Source organism: Nerophis ophidion, linkage group LG10 (genome assembly GCF_033978795.1).
Source record: "Nerophis ophidion isolate RoL-2023_Sa linkage group LG10, RoL_Noph_v1.0, whole genome shotgun sequence".
NCBI lineage: Eukaryota > Metazoa > Chordata > Actinopteri > Syngnathiformes > Syngnathidae > Nerophis > Nerophis ophidion.
The window spans coordinates 10,682,822-10,706,622 of NC_084620.1; the positions used below are offsets into that span (position 1 = coordinate 10,682,822).

At 38.0% G+C, this 23,801-nt stretch overlaps 1 protein-coding gene across 3 annotated transcripts in view; it reads right to left on the reverse strand.

Moving 5' to 3' along the window:
- The window catches only part of cacna2d4a (calcium channel, voltage-dependent, alpha 2/delta subunit 4a), a 113,894-nt gene that overhangs the window by 5,008 nt on the left and 85,085 nt on the right, over positions 1 to 23,801 (reverse strand). For all 3 annotated transcript variants that reach the window (XM_061912323.1, XM_061912322.1, XM_061912321.1), the window contains 8 exons: positions 11,632 to 11,693; positions 6,033 to 6,047; positions 5,503 to 5,547; positions 5,354 to 5,416; positions 5,217 to 5,287; positions 2,742 to 2,817; positions 2,618 to 2,670; positions 2,354 to 2,409 (listed from right to left, as the gene is read on the reverse strand). In XM_061912323.1, the coding sequence (XP_061768307.1) occupies positions 2,354 to 2,409; positions 2,618 to 2,670; positions 2,742 to 2,817; positions 5,217 to 5,287; positions 5,354 to 5,416; positions 5,503 to 5,547; positions 6,033 to 6,047; positions 11,632 to 11,693 (441 nt within the window). The remainder of the gene's footprint in view (positions 1 to 2,353; positions 2,410 to 2,617; positions 2,671 to 2,741; positions 2,818 to 5,216; positions 5,288 to 5,353; positions 5,417 to 5,502; positions 5,548 to 6,032; positions 6,048 to 11,631; positions 11,694 to 23,801) is intronic.

Here is a 23,801-nt window from a genome sequence, read left to right on the forward strand (position 1 = left end):
AAAATAAATCTTTAACATCAATATTTATGGAACATGTCCACAAAATATCTAGCTGTCAACACCGAATATTGCGTTGTTGCATTTATTTTCACAGTTTATGAACTTACATTCATATTTTGTTGAAGTATTAATCAATAAATATATTTATAAAGGATTTTTGAATTGTTGCTATTTTTAGAATATTTTTTAATCAATCAATCAATCAATCAATCAATGTTTACTTATATAGCCCTAAATCACTAGCGTCTCAAAGGGCTGCACAAACCACTACGACATCCTCGGTAGGCCCACAGTTTAAAAATCTCATGTTCCCCTTGGCATACCTTCAAGTACCCCCAGGGGTATGCGTACCCCCATTTTAGAACCACTGCTCGATATGACAGGAGCACAGTGCTATTTTAAGGACCTACTGCAAAAAAAATATGTCAGTCAAATAACCTCTATATAACAGGAATTCTCTGATGTTTTTGAGGACCCACTGCAAAAATCACCAAAGATCCTTATTGGTTGATTGATTGATTGAAACTTTTATTATCCTCGCCAAGGTTCTCATAGTCATCATAGTCATCATTGTCAACGACGTCCCACTGGGTGTGAGTTTTCCTTGCCCTTATGTGGGCCTACCGAGGATGTGGTAGTGGTTTGTGCAGCCCTTTGAGACACTAGTGATTTAGGGCTATATAAGTAAATATTGATTGATTGATTGATTAGTTGATTGCACAGTACAGTACATATTCCATACAATTGACCACTAAATGGTAACACCCGAAAAATTTTTTCAACTTGTTTAAGTTGGGGTCCACGTTAATCAATTCACTGGCACAGTGTTTTTTGGACCTACTACAAAAAAAGCTACTCAAAGATCCTCTATATGACTGGAGTGATGTGACGTTTGCAAGTACTTAATGAAAAAAAAAAATGCTCGACAAAGATCCTCTATACACCAGGAACACTGTGCTGTTTTTAGGGATCTACTGTAAAATAAAATAAAAACGCTACTGGAAAATCCTCTATACAAAAGGAACAATGTGCTGATTTTAAGATTCTACTTTAAATAAAACGATAATCAAAGATTTTATTCATAACAGGAATGTTCTGACGTTTTTGAAGACCTATTGCAAAAAACGCCAAAGTTCCTCTATATGCCAAGTGCACAGTGCTATTTTTTGGGACCTACTGCACAAAAAGCTAGCCAAATATCCTCTATGAATATGTAACATAAACACTGCACTGTTTTTAAAGATCTAATGTAATTAAAATGCACGGCTAGTCAAAGCTGTGAAAAATTCCTCGTTTGTGAACCCGTGGTCAAACAATGGCAATAAAACTATTCCGATTCGGACAGGAGCTCTATAAAATTTTGAAAGACATATTGGAAAAACACAAATGATAATTTATAAAAGTAACATTGTGCTGTTTTTAAGGACCTACACCAAAAAACAAAACAAAAGAAAAACTTAGTCAAATATCCTTGATACGCCAGGAGCCCAGTGCTGTTTTTTGGAACCTACTGCACAAAACGCTAGTCAAATATTCTCTAGGACTATGTAACAGGGACACTGCACTGTTTTTAGGGACCTACTGTTAAAACAAGGCTAGTCAAAGATTATCTCCGTATAACAGGTGTACTGTAATGTTTTTAAAGACCTACTCTATATCAGTGGTTCTAAAATGGGACTACGCGTACCCCTGGGAGTACTTGAAGGTATGCCAAGGGGTACGTGAGATTTTTAAAAAATATTCTAAAAATAGCAACAATTCAAAAATCCTTTATAAACATAGATATTGAATAATACTTCAACAAAATATAAATGTAAGTTCATAAACTGTAAAAAAAAATACAACAATGCAATATTCAGTGTTGATAGCTAGATTTTTGTGGACATGTTCCATAAATATTGATGTTAAATATTTATTTTTTCGTGAGGAAAAGTTTCGAAGTTCATAAATCCAGATGGATCTCTATTACAATCCCCAAAGATTAAGTTGATGATTACTTCTATGTGTAGGAATCTTTAGTTATAATTGAATCACTTGTTTATTTTCAACAAGTTTTTAGTTATTTTTATATCTTTTTTTCCAAATAGATCAAGAAAGACCACTAAAAATGAGCAATATTTTGCACTGTTATACAATTTAATAAATCAGAAACTGATGACATAGTGCTGTATTTTACTCCTTTATCTCTTTTTTTCAACCAAAAATGCTTGGCTCTGATTAGGGGGTACTTGAATTAAAAAAAAATTCACAGGGGCTACATCACTGAAAAAAGGTTTAGAACCACTGCTCTATATGACAGGAGCGATGTGCTGTTTTGAAGGAGGACTGCAAAGAAATACGTTTTCCTCCTTACCGTCTGCAAAGTGCTCCGTGTGCCAGAATCCGCAGATGTTGAACTCAAGGAGAAAGCTTGTGAAGTGCAGAAAAGGGGAGAGTGGAAAGAATCAATAAGCAACGTTACAACTGGGTCATTTCCCAAAGTATGATAAAAAATGGAATATGCAAAACAATGGTCCAATAACATAATGAAATTAATCAGTTATCACTATAAACTCCACAATATGCATTGAATATTAAAGATGAGCATAACATGCTGGTTGCTATTAGCAACACTTACAGGAGGAAGTTGGAGAGGAACCACTTGAGGGCGGATGTCAATCCATAAAATGACTAGATGGGAGGAATGTGATGAAGTATATTAGATAAATAGATTTATGACAGATAGACAGATGTGTACGTACGCTAAGAAGCGGCCGGGCTCCGCTGATGGAGTGAATGTTCATCTTGCACATGGCCTGGTAGTCAAACAGAGACACCCTGGAGGACAAAGACAAACATGACGCAATAAACACGCATATATGTGCAGATGTCAATAAACACACACACACACACACACCTCTTACGTAATGTCCTGTGACTAATGAAGCCTGACAAAATCTTTTAGCTGCTTCAAAAATAGAACATCTCTCAGGAGGCTTTGGGCATAATAGAGGAAGGAGGTGAAGGAAAGTTGGATGCTGAAAGGAGGAATGATAATAATTCTGCATACGGACGTCAGACACTGACACTTACAAACAAATCAGAAAAATCTTGCATGATTTTTCAAATTTTGGCCACTAAGAGGATGCACTGCACTCCTTTTCCACCATGGAAAATGGGGCTGAAAGTCCAATTTATTCCTTTAAGATGTCCATAATTTAAAAATAATGAGCAATTTGGACATATGTAATTGTTATAATGCAAATGCAACAACACTTATTAAATAACCTCTAAATAACAGGAGTGTTCTGCTGTTTTTAAGAACTCCTGATAGGAAAAAAAAAAAAAAACACTAGACAAAGATCTGCTATATGACAGGAGCGCTCAGCTGTTAACCTACTGCAAAAACGCAAGTTAATGATTCTCGATTAAACAGAAACGCTCGTCTGTTTTTAAGGACCTACCTAACACTAGTGAAAGACCTCTTATGACGGGAGTGCTATGCTGGTTTTAGAAACCTATTGCCAAAAACACTGGACAAAGATTGATTATATGGCAGGGACGCTCTGCTGTTTGTTGTTTTTGTTTTTTTTACCATGTCCTGTCCAGTCACTCAGACAAATCATATTGATAATGTAGATGCCCATATCTGCTGTACAAGCGGCCGAAATGAGTTTCCTCCACCGGGTGGCGGGGCTCTCCCTTAGAGATAGGGTGAGAAGCTCTGTCATCCGGGAGGAACTCAAAGTAAAGCCGCTGCTCCTCCACATCGAGATGAGCCAGATGAGGTGGTTCAGGCATCTGGTCAGGATGCCACCCGAACGCCTCCCGAGGGAGGTGTTTAGGGCACGTCCAACCGGTAGGAGGCCACTGGAAAGACCCAGGACACGTTGGGAAGATTATGTCTTCTGGCTGGCCTGGGAACGCCTCGGGATCCCCCGGGAAGAGCTAGACGAAGTGGCTGGGGAGAGGGAAGTCTGGGCTTCCCTGCTTAGGCTGCTGCCCCCGCGACCCGACCTCGGATAAGCGGAAGAAGATGGATGGATGGATGGATAATGAATATAATTACCTCTATTATCAACCCCACCATTGACTCAAATGAAACAATACATAAATATTGAGTACTTGAATTACAAAACAAAGCAGATACAGAAGGGGGCAAAAAAGAGGAGCGGACATATTAACCTTATAGATTGTATTGTTAAAAATAGGTTACGCTTAGGTGGGCAAGGGAGGGGACAATGTTAATATATGTTTGAGGAATCATGATTATATGCATGAATGTATGTATGTATGTATGTATGTATGTATGTATGTATGTGCATGTGAATGTACAGTGTGTATGTATGTTTGTACGGTGAATATGCGTGTGGCTGTATGTACCGTGTGTGTGTGTGCAAATGTTTATGTATGTGCATGCGTATGTACCTACGTATGCACGTATGTATGAATTTACGTGTAAGTGTGTATGTAAGTTTGCATGCACAATCTATTCGTCTGTCACTATGAGCGGCAGCCAAAGTACGGCCCCAGCCACCCAGAAAGCCTAATCCAAAACAGGAGGCGCGGTACCCAGGGAACAAGGGACCACCGGCTCCACGCAGGCAGGCCAGCCGGCCAGCGACAGGTACCTCCAGAACTGGGCAGGCCGGGCAGGGTAGCAGCAGGCCGTATACAGATGCAAACGGCCGAGGACAAACACAGGAGAAGCAGAAGGCAACCAGCCTCCAAGCTAGCGAGAGATCACCCCCCACGTGGGCAGAGAGAGGCTCTGCTGTTTTTAAGGAAAAACCCTGAGTCAAAAATCCTCTAAATGACAGGAGAACTTTAAGGTTTTTAAGGACCTACTACAAACCCCCCCCCCCCCCCGAAAAATCAAGGATCCTCTATATGACAAGAGTACTCTGTGTTTTTTAAGAACCAACCTAACATTATTTAAAGATTTCCTCTCCAAAAAAAATGCTGTGCAATTTTTAGGACCAACTGCAAAAAAGACTAGTTAAAGATCTCCTATATGATAGGAACGCTGTGCTGTTTTTAAGGACATGCAGCAAAAACCCTAGTCAAAGATTTTCATATAATATAACTGCAGCGCTATTCCTAAGGACCTAATGCCAAAAAACACCAGACAAAGATCCTTTATAAGACAAGAGTATTCTGTTGTGTATAGGAATGTGTATGTTAAGTTTCAACTCAAACTGATGTCCTTGTGGCTGCCATTGGGAGTGCGAGCAAACCTTTTGAACATTCCCATTCGTATGAGTGTGGTCATCACTGAGCCATCCACTTCGCCAAAGAACCTTCCCGCCTGTCAACAAAGAGACAAAAACTGTTAGATGTAGATCTCGATATAGTGCACCCAGTTTACACTTACGTCATTTCTCTGTTTAGAAATAAGGACAAATCCATTATTGTCAATCACGTAACAATCCATATCCTGCAATGACACACAAGACAATTACCACACAGCATTATAAACTATATGAATTGATACACAACCACATCATCAGCTGATGCACTTACAAAGCCGTCACAGCGAAGAGGACACACTCCCTCCACAGCCGAGCACTGGAGGACAAATAAACACAATATTTAGAACAAAATATATAAAACTAAATATAGAACAAAATATCCATGAAAAAATAACTATAAAAATATATTCAGCCAAATATATAAAACTAAATATAGAACTAAATATCTAGGACAACATATCTAGGACAAAATATATACAACTAAACATAGAAGTAAATATTTATACAAAAATATATTTAATAAAATAGATAACAACTTTTCAGAACAGTCAAAGGCAGCAGTTCATCAGCAGGTGTGAGTGTGAAGGTGTTAATATAGGCGCGGCACGACTTAACTCAGGGACTCTAACATTGTGTAACAGTGTGTGTGTGTGTGTGTGTGTGTGTGTGTGTGTGTGTGTGTGTGTGCGTGTGTGTGTGCGTGTCTGTGCATGTGTGTAAGTGTGAGGAAGATTTCACGGAGCTTAGCAAGTGCAGAAGATGTTGACACCAAAAGTGTTGTGACAGAATGAAAATACTTACATCTGTATCGTTTGCCTATAAAGACACACAAAAGAAAAATAAAATAAAGATTGTATAGACGTTGTTATCATTATTATTATTAGAAGTATTAAAAAGCAACAGTTGGAGTAAGAGAATAATTAGTAGTAATAGTACATTATTTTCATTATTATTAGTAATGGAATAATTAGTCTGCGATGAGGTGGCGACTTCCAACCGAATGCATAGATGGATGGAATTATTATTATTGTCATTATCAGTCTTATTATTCTAATTATTAAATGTATAGTACCATTGTATAACATATTTCATTATTTGATTTAATGCAGGGGACTAAAACTCAATCCACCTGGGGGCTACTGGATGCAGAGTCTGGGTGAGGCTGGGTCGCAAGAAAAGATTTCTTTAAAAACATGTTGCATAGTCCTCAGCATGTCTTTTTTTTTGATTGATTGATACTTTTATTAGTAGATTGCACAGTTCAGTACATATTCCGTACAATTGACCACTAAATGGTAACACCCGAATAAGTTTTTCAACTTGTTTAAGTCGGGGTCCACGGTAATCATTGAATCAATTAATAGTTGTATAATGACGTTTCAAATTGTATCCCCTGTGCACCGCAACTTTCTCTGTGCATATAAAACATGTCGGGGTGCCCCTGTGCTCAACAAAGAAATGTTGCATCTCCCACTTTTCCTGGAATTGTCTTTGCTCATCACGAAACCTTTCTCTTCACTACAGGCTTTGAAAAGATTTGTTTGGGGTTGTGGAATATATTTGTATTTAGCCGACGCACGGAGAATAATGTTATTTCCGCAATGTGTGTTGTTCCGCTTTTCTTCCCTACAGCAACACGGGATAGCGAGCGCAAAAAAAGTGACGTCTCCCGGAGTGTTATCCGGCATCGCATAGAAATATATGTAGTGTTCATCGTGTGAGGCAATGCAAATTAAACAATAATCTAAAAAAATAACGGTTTGAATTGGTCCAGGTTGTCGGGGACCGTTATTACTGACAGTTATTACAGGTGTCGCGGTGTGACTGCAGCTAGGCACGTAAGAAAACCCTTGTTTCCATGGCAACGTCTTTGTCGCTTTTACTCATTTGCCACCTTTCCACTAACTGAGGGGTAGGCAACCCAGAATGTTGAAAGAGCCATTTTGGATCCAAATAACAAAACTCTCTCAAGGATCCATTCAAATACAACTCGTGGGCCGCACTAACATTAAACTTTCATATTAAGGAGCCCTTATGTGGGCCTACCGAGGATGTCGTAGTGGTTTGTGTTGTGGTTTGTGCAGCCCTTTGAGACACTAGTGCTTTAGGGCTATATAAGTAAACATTGATTGATTGATTGAAGGAGGGGGCCGCAAAATAACGTCTCGCCGGCCGCGAGTTTGAGACCCCTGATTTAATGTAAATGATAGGTTAATTGGCAACACTAAATTGGCCCGAGTGTAAATAAAATTACACAAACATGACTTTTCCATTACCATCATTACGAGTATTATTTAAGTTATTGTTATCATATCATTGCTATTATAATTCTTATCATTAATGTGATGGTATGGTGTAATCTACATCACATTAAACTTACTATTAATACCTCTATCATCATCATCATTATCATCATTATTTTTATCATTATCAGTATAATCAGCATTGTTATCTTTATTATCAGCGTTATTATTATTGCTGTCATTATTCTCTTTATCTGAATCATCATCAATATTGTCAACAGTATATTCAATTTGCACTACAGGATCACAATTTATTCTGTTCTCTTTATTTATTATATTATATGTATCACCTGTTCCTATTAACCTACACTATTTGTATAAGCTAGTCTTGATCCTATTTTATTTAAATGATTATGAATATAATATTGTTGGTAAAATCTGTTACCTTGGGTACTAAATTTGGTGCTATTTCTTGTGTTATGACAATAAAGTTTGTTCAGTCCTTGAGTTATGATGATAATTAGTATTATTGTTGTCATTAATAACATTATTATTTTTTTTATTTGATTATGAATTATTATCAGTTGAATCATTATCATACTGACCATGATTACAGTCATTACTATCAACATTTACATTATTACTGTCTTTTAATTATCATTTTAATTATTAATAACATTATCAATATTAGTCGTATGATGATGATGATTAGCAATATTATGGTTATTGTTAGTGTAAGTCGTATTATAATGATGATTAGCAATATTATGATTATTATTATCATCATCATAACCATTTTTATTATCAACATTATTATAATCGTCACCAATACCGCAATATCATCATCAAAAGCATTATTAGGAGTAATATTATTCCTGTATTATGACCACATTTCTTATATACACAGTACAAAACGAAATATGGACACAATTATTGAGACTGATGCCTGCACAGAAATATGTGAAGACATATTAATGAAAGAAATGAATATGAGATGGGATTTTTTTCCCAGTGAACATCGTCACACCAGAGACTGCACTTCCTGAGAATACTCAGGAACAACCACCTCTCACAGGAACTGCTGGTGTCCTTCTACCGGTGCTCCATTGAGAGCATCCTGACCTACTGCATCTGCGTGTGGTTCAGCAGCTGCACGGCCGCAGAGAGAACGGCGCTCCAGAGAGTCATAAAGACCGCCCAGAAGTTAATCGGATGCCCCCTCTCCCCCCTGGCTGACCTGTACAGCTCCCGCTGTCTCAGGAAAGCACAGAGCATCCTGAAAGACCCATTCCACCACGGGCACAGCCACCTGGAACTGCTACCCTCAGGCAGACGCTACAGGGTGCTAAAAGCGAGCACCAATAGACTAAAAAATAGCTTTTACCCAAGAGCCATAGTAGCATTAAACAGGCACTGAGTGAGCACAATATGTCCATCATGTCCTCATGTGTAATGTTTAAATGTTTTTTCTATTTTTTCGGACTACAATGTGCAATAATGTTTTATGTATGTGTGTATATGTATTCATATGCATGCAGATATGCATCTGTGTGGATACATATACATATACATAGATACATCTTTCATCTCTATCTTTTTTTTTTTTTTTACTATTTATACTACCTTATTGTATATGCACCTTAGGAGGAGCTGCTCCAATTTCGTTGTTCTTTGAACCTGTTCATTGCAATAATGACAATAAAACTCTATTCTATTCTATTTTCTCTCCATGGTGCAGCCGCTCAGCAATGTCATAACAATGTTAGAACAATATTGGAAAAATGTTAGAACAGTGTTAGAACAATATGAGAACAACTTCTAATTAAAATAGTGTTAGACTTCAGTTTTACGTTTGCCCTTAGCAAGTCTTCCTAATAACAATTTATCACCTAATGATGCCGCACATTTGACCTAAGGTACCAGAATTTAAATGAGTGCAAAACCAAATAGTGTCTCTCAAATCAAGTCATTACAACTTACTTCCTGTTTTATTGTCATTCTTAAAACCCTGCGGTACTGCAAGATTAAAAATAGACTCAGTGCGAGTGTATGATGTTGAACAAAGCCTATGAAATAAACATGTTTGACGGCGCCATCTAAATTACATAAGCAGTGTGTGTGTGGGTGTGTGTGTTGATTCCTTTATTCGTTAACACTTGAAAGCTAGCAATATGGTGAAATATTGATGCAGCAGCCAGAATAACGTCTTAAAATGACACTAACAAGATCCTCTCAGATGAAAACAGACAACTTGTGAGCAGATGGCCTTGCATATGTTCCACACTATATCACACACACAAACGCACTAAAACATGCACACACACACACACGCACACGCACACACACACACACACACGCACACACACGCGCGCACACACGCGCGCACACACGTGCACACACGCCTGGTGTTACGCCATCCATCAGTTAAAGTCCCAGCCAGCTAGAGGCCCTAATGCTCTTTTAATCGCTATATCTTTGCTACTGTGGGAGGAGATGTTGTTCAGCTTTGGAGGTGTGGAAGGACAACATATATCAGTCTTAAATATTATTAGGGCTGTCAAAAGATTACAATATTTGTTCGTGATTAATCACATTTTGTTAATACATAGTTAACTCTAAATTGATTGTGATTAATCGCAGATAAATGTAATTTTCATCATTGATAACAAATGTCTCCAGAACTAGAAAGATAATTTTCAAGTTTTTAATACCGGACAATTAGTTTTATAATAATGTTTTTTAAACATTATACTTATTTTAACAGCTCAACAAAAAAATTGACATAAACACGTTTTTAATGACAATAAAGAAAATTACTTGCATGCCGTGCATTGGGACCTTGCCAGATTTGGTATTTTGGAGGAATACAGATTCTTGCTGTAAGAGCATTTTCATTCAGAGGAGAGGATATGGAGGTTTATATTCCAGTTTCACACATTAATAAGAGCAAATTTGGATTATTACGATCATGTAATGATTGCTAAATATGTTTAGTAATGTAATCTATGATATTTTTACCTGAATAAATGCTGCTGATCTTCTGTATATTATGGTCTTCATTTTGCTGCATGGCAATGTCTTGACGTTCTATATTTATTAACCAATTGTAATATTCAGCCTGCTAAACATTCTGTAATTGAGGAATATCAACCAGAACATGTTATAAAATAATATATTCAATATTTCAGCCTGCCACCCCCTCACCCCCACCATATTCTTCAATTGATGTACTATAGCATATAGGTAGAAATATCACAAATTACTTTATAAAAAATATCATTAACAAAGCATGATCGTATTGTAAGACATTTTTATTTTGTTATTGTAATTAGACCAGATGTAAAGCATAGCACTTTTATTTTGAAGCCGGAAGCGTTTAATTGGTTTAAGAAGAGATGTCTTGGTGTGTTTTGACGATATTGACAATATTGACAATATTTTGCAAAAAAGAAATGACTCTCGACTTCCTGGTTACCGTCTTTAATTTCTGCTGGGCTTTTATTTCATCTTGGTAAAGCGGACACAGTAACAATCTAAATGTTATGTTATCAATGGACCTTAACTGTAATCTAAACACGGAAGTGAAGATGCGCACACCTCTCTGAAAGACAGCGTGCAGCATGCATTGGCTCCAGTGAAAATGGCTCACTGCAAAAAAAATGTTGAGAGGATAACTTGCAATGCCTTTGGACCTGGGATTTCCATAATGTACCATTTTCTTTATCCATTTCTGCTCGCTATTCTCCCGCCTGAGGCTCAACAGTAAACATAGCCACATTTTCCCATGCTACAAATGTCCTGAAGGTTAGAAAAGATCCTGCGCATTAATCACCCGTCAAAAAAATTACTATCAAAGGAACTCATCATTAAGGCGTCATTATCACGTTAATTTTGAAAACCCTAAATATTGTTTAAATATATTTTATATTGGTCTTTCTACACTCATTCATGCAAACACTAATGCAACACGTGTGCACTTGCACAATTCAACACGTGCAAAAAGTAGTCCGAAGAAGCAGAGCTTATTAGGTCCTATAACCCACCTCAAAGTTTGTTTAATATGTTCCCTCATAAACCCAAAACATTTTTGTGGAAGCCATATTTTCCCATTCAACAGGTGTGCCTAATGGTGTATCCTGTGAGATATGCAGACACACCTGTGATGCAATGGCCCAAAACTTGGACTCCATCACCTCCAGAGTCATCTGAACACCAATGGCTGCAAGACAGATATGACACAAAGCACATGTTAAACATGAAAATAATGTTATGTTATTATCATTTGAGGACCAAATAAAGTGGCTGCTTTCAACCTTTCTTCACCCTCTTCCGTCTTTTAGCATGTGCCCCCCCCCACACACACACTCATTGTGAGTTGTCAGCCAATGATATTTATTTATAACAGTTTAGCTAATAATGTTAGCAATCATTAAATATATGTATAATATATTTGTATAATTAATATTAGGGGTGTGGGAAAAAATTTATTCGAATACGAATCGAATCGAATGCGTTGTGCAATTCAGAATCGATTCTCTTTTTTTTTTTAAATCTATTTTTATTTTATTTTATATTTTTATTTATTTATTTATTTATTTATTTATTTTTCTTAATCAATCCAACAAACCACTACACAGCAATACCATAACAATGCAATCCAATTCCAAAACCAAACCTGACCCAGCAACACTCAGAACTGCAATAAACAGAGCAATTGAGGAGACACAAACACGACACAGAACAAACCAAAAGTAGTGAAACCAAAAAGAATATTATCAACAACAGTATCAATATTAGGTATAATTTCAGCATAGAAGTGATTAAAAATCCCTCATTGACATTATCATTAGACATTTATAAACATTTTTAAAAAAGAACAATAGTGTCACAGTGGCTTACACTTGCATCGCATCTCATAAGCTTGACAACACACTGTGTCCAATGTTTTCACAAAGATAAAATAAGTCATATTTTTGGTTTGTTTAATAGTTAAAACAAATTTATATTATTGCAATCAGTTGATAAAACATTGTCCTTTACAGTTAAAAAAGCGTTTAAAAAAAAATCTACTACTCTGCTAGAATGCCAGCAGATTCGGGTAGATCCTACTAAAATCCTATGTATTGAACGAATACAGAATTGTTTTGAATCGAAAAAATATCGTTTTTGCATCGAGAATCGCGTTGAATCATAAAAAAATCGATATATTATCGAATCGCGACCCCAAGAATCGAATTGTGGGACATCTAAAGATTCGCAGCCCTAATTAATACATCATATATATAATATATGTTATATATTACTTTTAGTATTGTTGTCTATTGTGAACGAACTGTGGTGCGGAATTTCCCCCAGGTATCAATAAAGTACTTTCTATTATATTCTATTCTAAATGGTATTTTATCATAACTACAACATGCAAATTGTTTGTTGCTTCTCTTTGCCTGTTTTTGTGTATGTGCACGCGCTCCATGTGTGTACATGTGTACTAGACAGTGGTAAGTGAGACCACATGAATAATTTCTCGAGTTGCTAAAATTCACTTTAAAGGTGGTTTGGAATCAGTTATGTACTACAAAAAACACAAATCTATGGCAGAGTTTAGTAGAACACTGACAGCTTAGTCGCCATAATTTTACGGTAAAGTTTACGGCGGTTTTGAGACAGAATTACTGTAAATTTAAATACGTACCATTTTATTTTTACTGTAGAATTCTGGCAACTGAGCTGCCACTTTTTCCGTAAAATCTACAGATTGTTTTACAATGTGTACTGCAGAGAGCAGCATCGGGACAGGACAGGTTAAAAAAAAAGTCATTGGATGCCAAGTCCAATATTAGACTGCCACAAATCCATGAATGTATTTGGGAAACACTGACCTATAGTGGTTCATTTTTGTAAAAAAAAGGTAGGTTTCGAAACGGCCTTAACATTATTTCTAATGACCCAAGTGTTGGAAGCAGTGTGAGTGGCAGCGTCCTCCACGCCAAGTCGAGGTCACGCGTAAGAGGATCCATCATTAACTCACAGGGCTGCACTTCTGCCAAAAGCTCTCTTTGTGTCTTCACACCCTTTAGGCCCATTAAACGCAAATATGCTGCGTGCACGCATGTGTGTGTGTGGTGTGGTGTGGAAGGTCAGTGTGTGTGTGTTAAATGGGCAGCGTTGATGGTTCCATAGAGAGGAGGCTAAAAATACAGCAAGTTGTTTGTACTTCTGTTTTGAAGAGGATCTTCCTTGACATGCATGCTGCGTTTCCAGCTCTACATAGCAGAAGTCTCCTAACTTTTTTCACTGAGGACCACACACTGAAAAACCAAATAATGCTCCTGGGACATTTTGATGTATCATATTTAGTGAAGAATGTTAATTAATTAAACTAACATAGTTTGTGTCAGCTTTGTGTAATATTATTTTATTGTGTTATATATTTTTTTTAACGTATTTTTGCTCCTTCTTTACATATTTGTAAAATTAAATGTTTTGAATGTACCGCAACCCAAGCACAAACAACACAGGCCCTAATTGGTAGAGGTCGGCAGGAGTATCCAAATATTAATATTATCGATACCAGAGTTGTATCAGTATCGGAGTATTCCTCAAAGCCCTTACAGTGTTTTTCATGCTCTTGAAGCTAGGCACTTTCTTTTATTCATATTCTCCTATCCTGACATGCCTACCACACGTAAAATGGTGAAGGAAGGTGGGCTCATTACTAATGAGGCTAACTTTGCTGTGACACCTTTTTATGGCTGCATGAAAATGATTACTAACACTTGTAAAAAGTCATTGAAATCAATGAAAATGTTTACATTTGAAAAGGCCGTATTAATCCAGCAGTGCTTTTGCCGCGTGTACGTGTGTCGTCATGGTGATGTTGTTTGTGTCTGGATGCGCAACAGCGACTTCTTCCAATTTGATGTAAACAATATACAGTAGATGTAACTTTCTTTACTTGGTATATTAACAAAAACTGGTAGCTCAATTGCCTGAATTTCACTGTAAAATTTACATTAGCTTTTACACTGAATTATTGCAAATTGAAAAACGACACCATTAAGATCACGCGTACAAGCGGCCGAAATGAGTTTCCTCCGCCGGGTGGCGGGGCTCTCCCTTAGAGATAGGGTGAGAAGCTCTGCCATCCGGGAGGAGCTCAACGTAAAGCCGCTGCTCCTCCACATCGAGAGGAGCCAGATGAGGTGGTTCGGGCATCTGGTCAGGATGCCACCCGAACGCCTCCCTAGGGAGGTGTTTAGGGCACGTCCAGCTGGTAGGAGGCCACGGGGAAGACCCAGGACACGTTGGAAAGACTATGTCTCCCGGCTGGCCTGGGAACGCCTCGGGATCCCCCGGGAAGAGCTAGACGAAGTGGCTGGAGATAGGGAAGTCTGGGCTTCCCTGCTTAGGCTGCTGCCCCCGCGACCCGACCTCGGATAAGCGGAAGATGATGGATGGATGGATGGGTTTTGCAACTGAGCTGCCGTTTTTTTTTTACCATAAAGTCAACTGACTTTTTTTTGCAGCCCAATGTTATTTGTTATGTTAATAATTTTGCTTGTTACAAATATTTATGTAGCTATGACACGTATGGATGGGCTTGAACAGACATTTGTGTGTTCTTGTGAGGGGGAGGGTGACAGATGACAGTCCGATATTAACTGTCAATAAATCAATACAAATCAATAGATTAAAATTGATTAAATTTGTCAGTTATTCTGCTTGCTACATTCTTGCTAATCGTTGTGTTCATTGATCGTTGATAATCACCTCCTCATCTAATAGACAAGGGGTGTCAAATGTACGGCCCGCGAGATTACTTTGCGAAGTATAAAATTGAGCAGCAATTTTTCATGAAAGAAACTGCTGTTCTAAATAAATCCACTGGTTGTCACAATAGCAAGTCCGTTAGGCAAGCAATACGTTTATAGCAAGGCCACTGGCCAAGCAAGAGGTACACAAAACAACAGTGCCTGCAGCTCCTCCCCCTTGACATGAATGAAACTTAAAACCTGCTGTATTACCTCCTCAGAACAAATCGTCTCTGTAAAAAATAGAGGAAAGTGGACAAAGAGTGTAACTCAACCCTCTTGAATAGGGTCTGTGTAGAATAGAAAAATAATTTAACATAAAAATCCTCTTTCCCCTTTTTTATGGTTTGATAATACAAAACAAAAAACGGAGAATAATTTGTTCTCCGTTTTTTGTTTTTTATCATTAAAAAAATTATCCAAATGTATTAATGTGTGTAAAAACTGAAAATAAGAATTTAAATAAGTGGAAAACTCTCTGGTCCGCGTACCTTCTGTTCATTCTATTTCCAATTCTGGAACGCAAATCAAAAAACAAAGTTTTTACTATAATGGCAGATTTTAAAACAAACAAAATAGGGTTGATATGTCTTAAAATAATGCCATAAAATTAGATTTTGTCCTGTTTTCCTTTTATGGATCTTCATTTTTCCAGATAAACACAAAAATCCAATTCATGTTTATCCAAAATGAAAAAATGTGTGTTTATTTGTGTGTGTGTTGACAAATTGAACCGGAAGCAGTATTTTAGATTTTCCTTCATGTTCAGCATGTTTTTAGCATAACGCTAACACCTTTTGTTCAGCAGGAGTCCTATTATCGTTTTAAAAATGTGTCATTAAATTGTTGTCCAACTTTTGTTTCAGAAATAAAAATAGAAAACTTTTTTTTTTTTAATTTACATTTGAGAATTTGAAATTGAATGAGGTACACCGACCCTCTCTTCTCTATTCCCCGTTCAATTTGTTTGGACATATAGGTGGATTGTACATGCGCAGTGTCTCTTTTCGGGATCCTCGTCTGTGAGTGAACCGGAACAACATCAACAGAAAAGGATACAAAGAATGGTAGAAAATGGATAGATGGGTGTCAGTGTTGTCATAACAATTTTGTTACGGTCAAGAGCTCCCTTCCTTGTTTTTAATGTTTAGAGCAGGGGTCGGCAACCCGCGGCTCCGGAGCCGCACGCGGCTCTTTGATCACCTGGTGTCGCTCAGCTGTAAACTTGCCGACCTGCCCAAATTCACCGGGAGATTTCTGACCTCAGTGCCTTTCCCTAAAATTGTCTGAGGTTTGCATACTGTGATTTTCACTCGGACAGCAACATTGAGACCGGGCCCTAATGACTATATTTATAACATCTTCTAATTCATGTAGTTGTGTCCACTATTACACAACACTATGTGCCTGCCGGTCGGTCATGTATTGTGTAAAACCACCATAACAATCCTCAGGCGATTGCAAGGCATACTTGTACAACAGCCATGCAGGTTACACTGAGGGTTGTGATATGAACAACTTTAACACTCTTACTAATATGCGCCACACTGTAAACCCACACCAAACAAGAATGACAAACACATTTCGGGAAAACATCCGCACTGTAACACAACATAACAAATACCCAGAATCCCATGCAATCCTGACTCTTCCAGGCTCCATTATTCACTCGCTAGCACCAAATACCGCCCCCTCCAACTCCGGTGCTAGCGGGGTGTATAATGGAGCCTGGAAGAGTCAGGGTTGCATGGGATTTTGGGTATTTGTTATGTTGTGTTTATGTTGTTTTACAGTGCGGATGTTTTCCCGAAATGTATTTGTCATTCTTGTTTGGTGTGGGTTCACAGTGTGATGCATATTTGTAACAGCGTTAAAGTTGTTAAAACTGGCACCCTCAGTGTGACTTGTATGGCTGTTGAACAAGAATGCCTTGCAGTCGCATGTGTGCGTCTGCAGAAGCCACATACAACACGTGACTCGTAAGCTGTTCGTAAAAGTTGTGTAGTTCTTTAAAGATAGTGTCGTCGTCAGGGGCGCCGCTAGGGATTTTGGGCCCCATGAAAATAATCTTTACAGGGCCCCCAACACATAATTTCATAAAATTTCATCATCATTAGGGGCCTGAGGGGCCCCCCTCCATCATGGGCCCTAGAATCCGTCTCCTTTACCCCCCCTTTTCGGCGCCCCTGGTCGTCGTAGCACGCCCTTTATCTTTGTTGAATGGGTTCAACCCAGCAGACGTCCAAGAGAATAGTCATTCTGTACCCGTGTCTGAGACCCCTGGTTTAAACATAGCACAAAGCAAAAAAAAAACTATGTATACAGTGTTATTTCATTATAAATTTCAAGAGTCTTGTGGCTCCCATTATTTTCTTTATTTTGTTTAACGGGTCAAAATGGCTCTTTGAGTGGTAAACGTTGCCGACCCCTGGTCTAGACACATCGAAAGTGACACATTCTATTGATTCTCTATCGAGCAGGAAAACGTCACTCTTCTTCTTCTGTTGTTGTTGTTGTTGTTGTTGTACCAGGTCACCCACACAAAAGAGACACTGCCCATGTGCAATCTACCATATGTCCAAACATTGAACGGGGAATAGAGACAACTCCCTCGCTGTATCAATTCCGGTTTTTGCTTTTCAAACACATTTATTAAAATTGGGATAATGTCTAACAATCTATTTCCTGTTTTTTTTTATTTTATTGTCAAACCAACAAAAATGTAAAATTGATTCTTATGTTAATTTATTTTTCTATTCCAACCGAAAAATGGATAGCCGCAATATCAATCAATCAATGTTTACTTATATAGCCCTAAATACAGTACATAGACCATATTTGATACCCAGAAACGTTTTTATTCTTTATTGTCTTTGATTGATTGAATATTTTTTTAGTCGATTGCATAGTTCAATACATATTCCGTACATCCATCCATCCATCCATCATCTTCCGCTTATCCGAGGTCGGGTCGCGGGGGCAGCAGCCTAAGCAGGGAAGCCCAGACTTCCCTATCTCCAGCTACTTCGTCTAGCTCTTCCCGGGGGATCCCGAGGCGTTCCCAGGCCAGCCGGGAGACATAGTCTTCCCAACGTGTCCTGGGTCTTCCCCGTGGCCTCCTACCAGCTGGACGTGCCCTAAACACATCCCTAGGGAGGCGTTCGGGTGGCATCCTGACCAGATGCCCGAACCACCTCATCTGGCTCCTCTCGATGTGGAGGAGCAGCGGCTTTACTTTGAGTTCCTCCCGGATGGCAGAGCTTCTCACCCTATCTCTAAGGGAGAGCCCCGCCACACGGCGGAGGAAACTCATTTCGGCCGCTTGTACCCGTGATCTTATCCTTTCGGTCATGACCCAAAGCTCATGACCATAGGTGAGGATGGGAACGTAGATCGACCGGTAAATTGAGAGCTTTGCCTTCCGGCTCAGCTCCTTCTTCACCACAACGGATCGATACAACGTCCGCATTACTGAAGACGCCGCACCGATCCGCCTGTCGATCTCACGATCCACTCTTCCCCCACTCGTGAACAAGACTCCTAGGTATTTGAACTCCTCCACTTGGGGCAGGGTCTCCTCCCCAACCCGGAGAAGGCACTCCACCCTTTTCCGGGCGAGAACCACGGACTCGGACTTGGAGGTGCTGATTCTCATTCCGGTCGCTTCACACTCGGCTGCGAACCGATCCAGGGCCGTACATTCCGTATATTCCGTACAACTGACCACTAAATGGTAACACCCGAATAAGTTTTTCAGCTTGTTTAAGTCGGGGTCCACGTAAATCAATTCATGGTCTATTTAGTATTATGTTCAATCCCAGATAGGCTGTGACTTAAAGTTTAATCATGGATTTGTAGATACACTGAGACAAAGTCTTAAATTTTGTTTGTTTTTTTCCTCTGAATTTTCCTCTAACTTTGAAGCGTTTTGTCAAGAAGATTAATTGCGATGTGTACATTTTCAGAATTTGCTTGTTCTATTTTCGGCCAAAGTAAAAGAAGAACAAAATCTGAAGTTGTCTTTATTTCTAAGTTATTATGCCATGATTTTACGAGTTTGGCCCACTTCGGATTTCCCTCCACGCCCCATGAGCTACAATGAGTTTGACACCTCAGTGATAGATGCTGCAATAAGTATGTATTTTCAATTAAATACAGTAGTCACATTGTTTAATGATTACGGTCCGGATGAAATTTGTGTACGTATTAAACGTCTGGATGTCCAAAAAGGACTGCCTTACGTCACGCTGTAGTCAAGCTCTTCTTCTCTCCCACTTAAGCTGAGACACGGCAGTTAAATGATTTCGATTTTTGACAGTCAAGACAGAGTGGCATTATGGTGCTATATCGTCATCTCAATGGATGTTTAAAAATGTCTCAATTGAAGCGATCAGAATAGCTGGGTTGCAATCACGTGACCTTGAAGCACATCTGGGCAATTCCGGCTTTCAAGCGATGGTCTAGAGTCCCATAAGGCTACTGTTTATTTATCTGATTAGGCTTATTATGAAAGGTTTAGAAAAAAAAAATATTTCAAATGGTATGGAGTGGATTTTCAACTCTTAACAGAAATATATATTTTTAAAGATTTAAACCATTTATCATTACCAAGACGTTACTGCTACCTCACTTCTCTTGACACTTACGGTATTTAGAGAAGAAAAGATTGGAGGCACATCATGTCTTTACATCTGAGGGCTACACAAATTAATTATTAATCCGAGAAAGACAAAGTTGGACTTATCCTTGCAGCGTTAAGTAGTGTATTTATAGACATAACGAGTGTTGTGCAAACATTTTAATTGAGCTCAAATATCTGTGTTTTGTTTTTTGATCATGCTCAAAAATCACTCATCCAAGTCACTTAATGGGCCTGAAAAATGTACAAGTAAAAAGTATCTGTGATTTTAAATCAATGCAAAACAATGTAGCATTGCCCACATTTAGCAAAAGGGCTTCCCTTTGGTCACATTGTTATTTAGTGACATTTTAGAATGGGCTATACAATACATATGGTAAAATCAATAAGAGAGGACTGTATCAAAGTGTAATGAAAGGAGGAGATTAATTGTTATAATGGAGTCACAGGTGAAGACTAGAGGACAAACTGGATAAATAGTTTTTTGATCACGTTACCAGAGCTGAAAATCCCTTTTCATTTCATAATGGTGTGATTGTCATGCTTTTACATGTGTTAAGTGGAGGTGGGAGCCTGAAGAGAGTGTGTGAACGCTGCGCTATTAATGTCAATGGAACAGCCACAATTTAAAAATGTTGCTCTATTTGGCTTGCAGTGGCAACAATGCACTTCATAGGTTCTTCATGTGTTTGCACTTCATAACAAACACAAGCTAAGAAAAAGCCATTTAGAAACTAATTGAAATAATTACAGTATGATGCTGAACATTCACCTACTGTACAGGCACCCACAATGAAGCAAGAGAAAATGTATAAGATATAAAGTGTAATGTTAACAATAAAGTTTAAATATTACAAGAAAAAAAGTCACAGTATTACGATCGCAAAGCTGTATTTCTTTGGGAAAACTTTATTACAAGATTACAGTAAAGTTGCGATATTCCAAAAACAACAAGTCATTACTTTGGAAGAAAAAATACTAATTTTACAGCAATTAAGTTGTAACATTATAAAAAAAAGAGTTATAATGTTACAACAACAAAGATGTAATATTTCGAAAAACAAGTTGTAGTGGTATAAGAAGGTGAATATCTTCTGGGAAACGTCTTCATGTAACAAGTTTACAATAAAGTTGCAAAAACAAGTCAATGTTAGGAGAAAATAATTTATTTTACTGCGATTAAGTAGTAATATTACAAGAAAAGTATGGTAATATTATGACAACAAAGATGTAATATTTTTGTAAAAACATAATGTTGCGATACTTAAGTTGTATTTCTGACAGGACTATTTGTAACGTTAAAAGAATAAAGTCGCAATACAACAAAGGTTGTCAAAATTAACGAGTTAACTAATTTTATTAACGGGGAACATTATCACCAGACCTATGTAAGCGTCAATATATACCTTGATGTTGCAGAAAAAAGACCATATGTTTTTTTTAACCGATTTCCAAACTCTAAACGGGTGAATTTTGGCGAATTAAACGCCTTTCTATTATTCGCACTCGGAGCGATGACGTTACAACGTGACGTCACATAGGTAGTCAATCCGCCATTTTCTCAAACACATTACAAACACCAAGTCAAATCAGCTCTGTTATTTTCCGTTTTTTCCATTGTGACGTCTCATAGGTAGTCAATCCGCCATTTTCTCAAACACATTACAAACACCAAGTCAAATCAGCTCTGTTATTTTCCGTTTTTTCGACTGTTTTCCGTACCTTGGAGACATCATGCCTCGTCGGTGTGTTGTCGGAGGGTGTGACAACACAATCAATGACGGATTCAAGTTGTCTTACGTGGATTGGGCATCGATTAGCACGGCATGCTAATCGATGCTAAAATGCTATTTAGGCTAGCTGTATGTACATTTGTAGCTATATTTGCATCCAGCCTTTCCCTCCACCCACATTTAATGCCAAACAAAAACTTACCAATCGACGGATTTAAGTTGCTCCAGTGTCACAAGATGCGAAAGTCCCGATCGTTTGGTCTGCACATTTTACCGGCGATGCTAAGGCACACATGGCACAGAGATGTATGGATATCCTGCAGATGCATTTCCAACGATAAAGTCAACGAAATCACAAAGGTGTGTTTTGTATATGTTATTGACTTATGTGCTAATAAGACATATTTGGTCGCGGCATGACTGCCAGCTAATCGATGCTAACATGCTATTTAGGCTAGCAGTATGTACATTTATAGCTATATTCGCATCCAGCGTTTCCCTCCACCCACATTTAATGCCAAACAAACACTTAACAATCAACGGATTTAAGTTGCTCCTGCACATTTTACCGGCGATGCTAAGGCAGACATGGCACAGAGATGTGTGGATATCCTGCGACACTCAATCGTTGGTTAGAAGGCGATCGCCGAATAGCGTCAATAGCTATTCGCTCAATAGCTTCAGTTTCTTCTTCAATTTCGTTTTCACTATCTGCCTCCATACTCCAACCATCCGTTTCAATATATGCGTAATCTGTTGAATCGCTTAAGCCGCTGAAATCCGAGTCTGAATCCGAGCTAATGTCGTTATATCTTCCTGTGCTATCCGCCATGTTTGTTTGTATTGGCATCACTGGATGACGTCACAGGAAAATGGACGGTGGCTTCACAGACGGCGAAAATCAGGCCCTTTAAAGCCTTTTTTCGGGATATTCCATGATGGGTAAAATTTTGAAAAAAACTTCGAAAAATAAAATAAGCCACTGGGAACTGATTTTTATTGGTTTTAACCCTTTTGAAATTGTGATAATGTTCCCCTTTAACCAAAAAAAACTATTGCCTTCATCATGAATACATTTAAATTAATCATATAATTAATTTTGACCTTACAAGTTTTTTTTACCTGTGCATACGTCAGTACAAAAATGAGGGAAGAGATTCTGACTGGTGTGCTTGCTGGCAAATTTCCTTCCAAAATACAGCCTGGAAGAGCTTTAGATAAACCTGTTACCAAGCTTTGTGCGAATAAATGACGCTGATTCAAGTAAAACATTCAAAAATAATCCTGAATGACATACTGACAGTAAAAATGCATTTTTTTTTTTTTTTTTTACAAATATTGGGGTCTTTTATAAGCAAATTTTAATAATTCAAGCGTGTCACCTGTGATTAATCATGATTATTCCAAAATGTGATTGATCTGATTTTAAAAAATAATAATTTGATAGCCCTAGTAATAATATAAAGTTATAAGTGGTTTGTAATGAGAAAAATATAAAATTAATCGGGGATTAATGATTCTGAATACCAGATTAAAAATACCTCTATGAGGAGGAAACCCCCAAATGTTTTTCTTTTTTGAAGAAAAAATATGTAATGATAGAAGACTAAAATCACAATATTGTATCTTAATTCAAAAAATATCTATTTTTCGAAAAATGTTACAATAATAAAGGTTTGATATTAACACAAAAGTGATGACAGCATTTTTTTCCCCGTATCATTTATATTTCTGATTTATTCTGGCTTCTTGATCTTTTTTTTCTTCTTTGTAATAAATCATAACCGAGACTTAATCATCAGCATCTTATTTCCAAGAAAATTTGCATATCTCATCAGAGTGAAAAAATGTGCCTTTTAATTCATTTTATTTATTTCCTCCTAATTTTCTGTGGAAGTACTTTGGAGACTCCATTGACAGTTTGTGCAAATCCGTTTTCACTGTTGTGTGTGCACACTTTTCCAACTTCAGCAACCACTTGCTGGCTGAGTATTTTAAAGAAAAACACTGGAAGTGGTATTTGTTTTCTTTAGTCCTGTGTGTCGTTGGGAATATGGGAATAGCAGAGGCTTCCCCCTAGTCCTTGTGCAAAGCATGCTGGGAGCAGGAGGAGAAAAAAAGTGCTGAGTCTTTGATGCTAATGT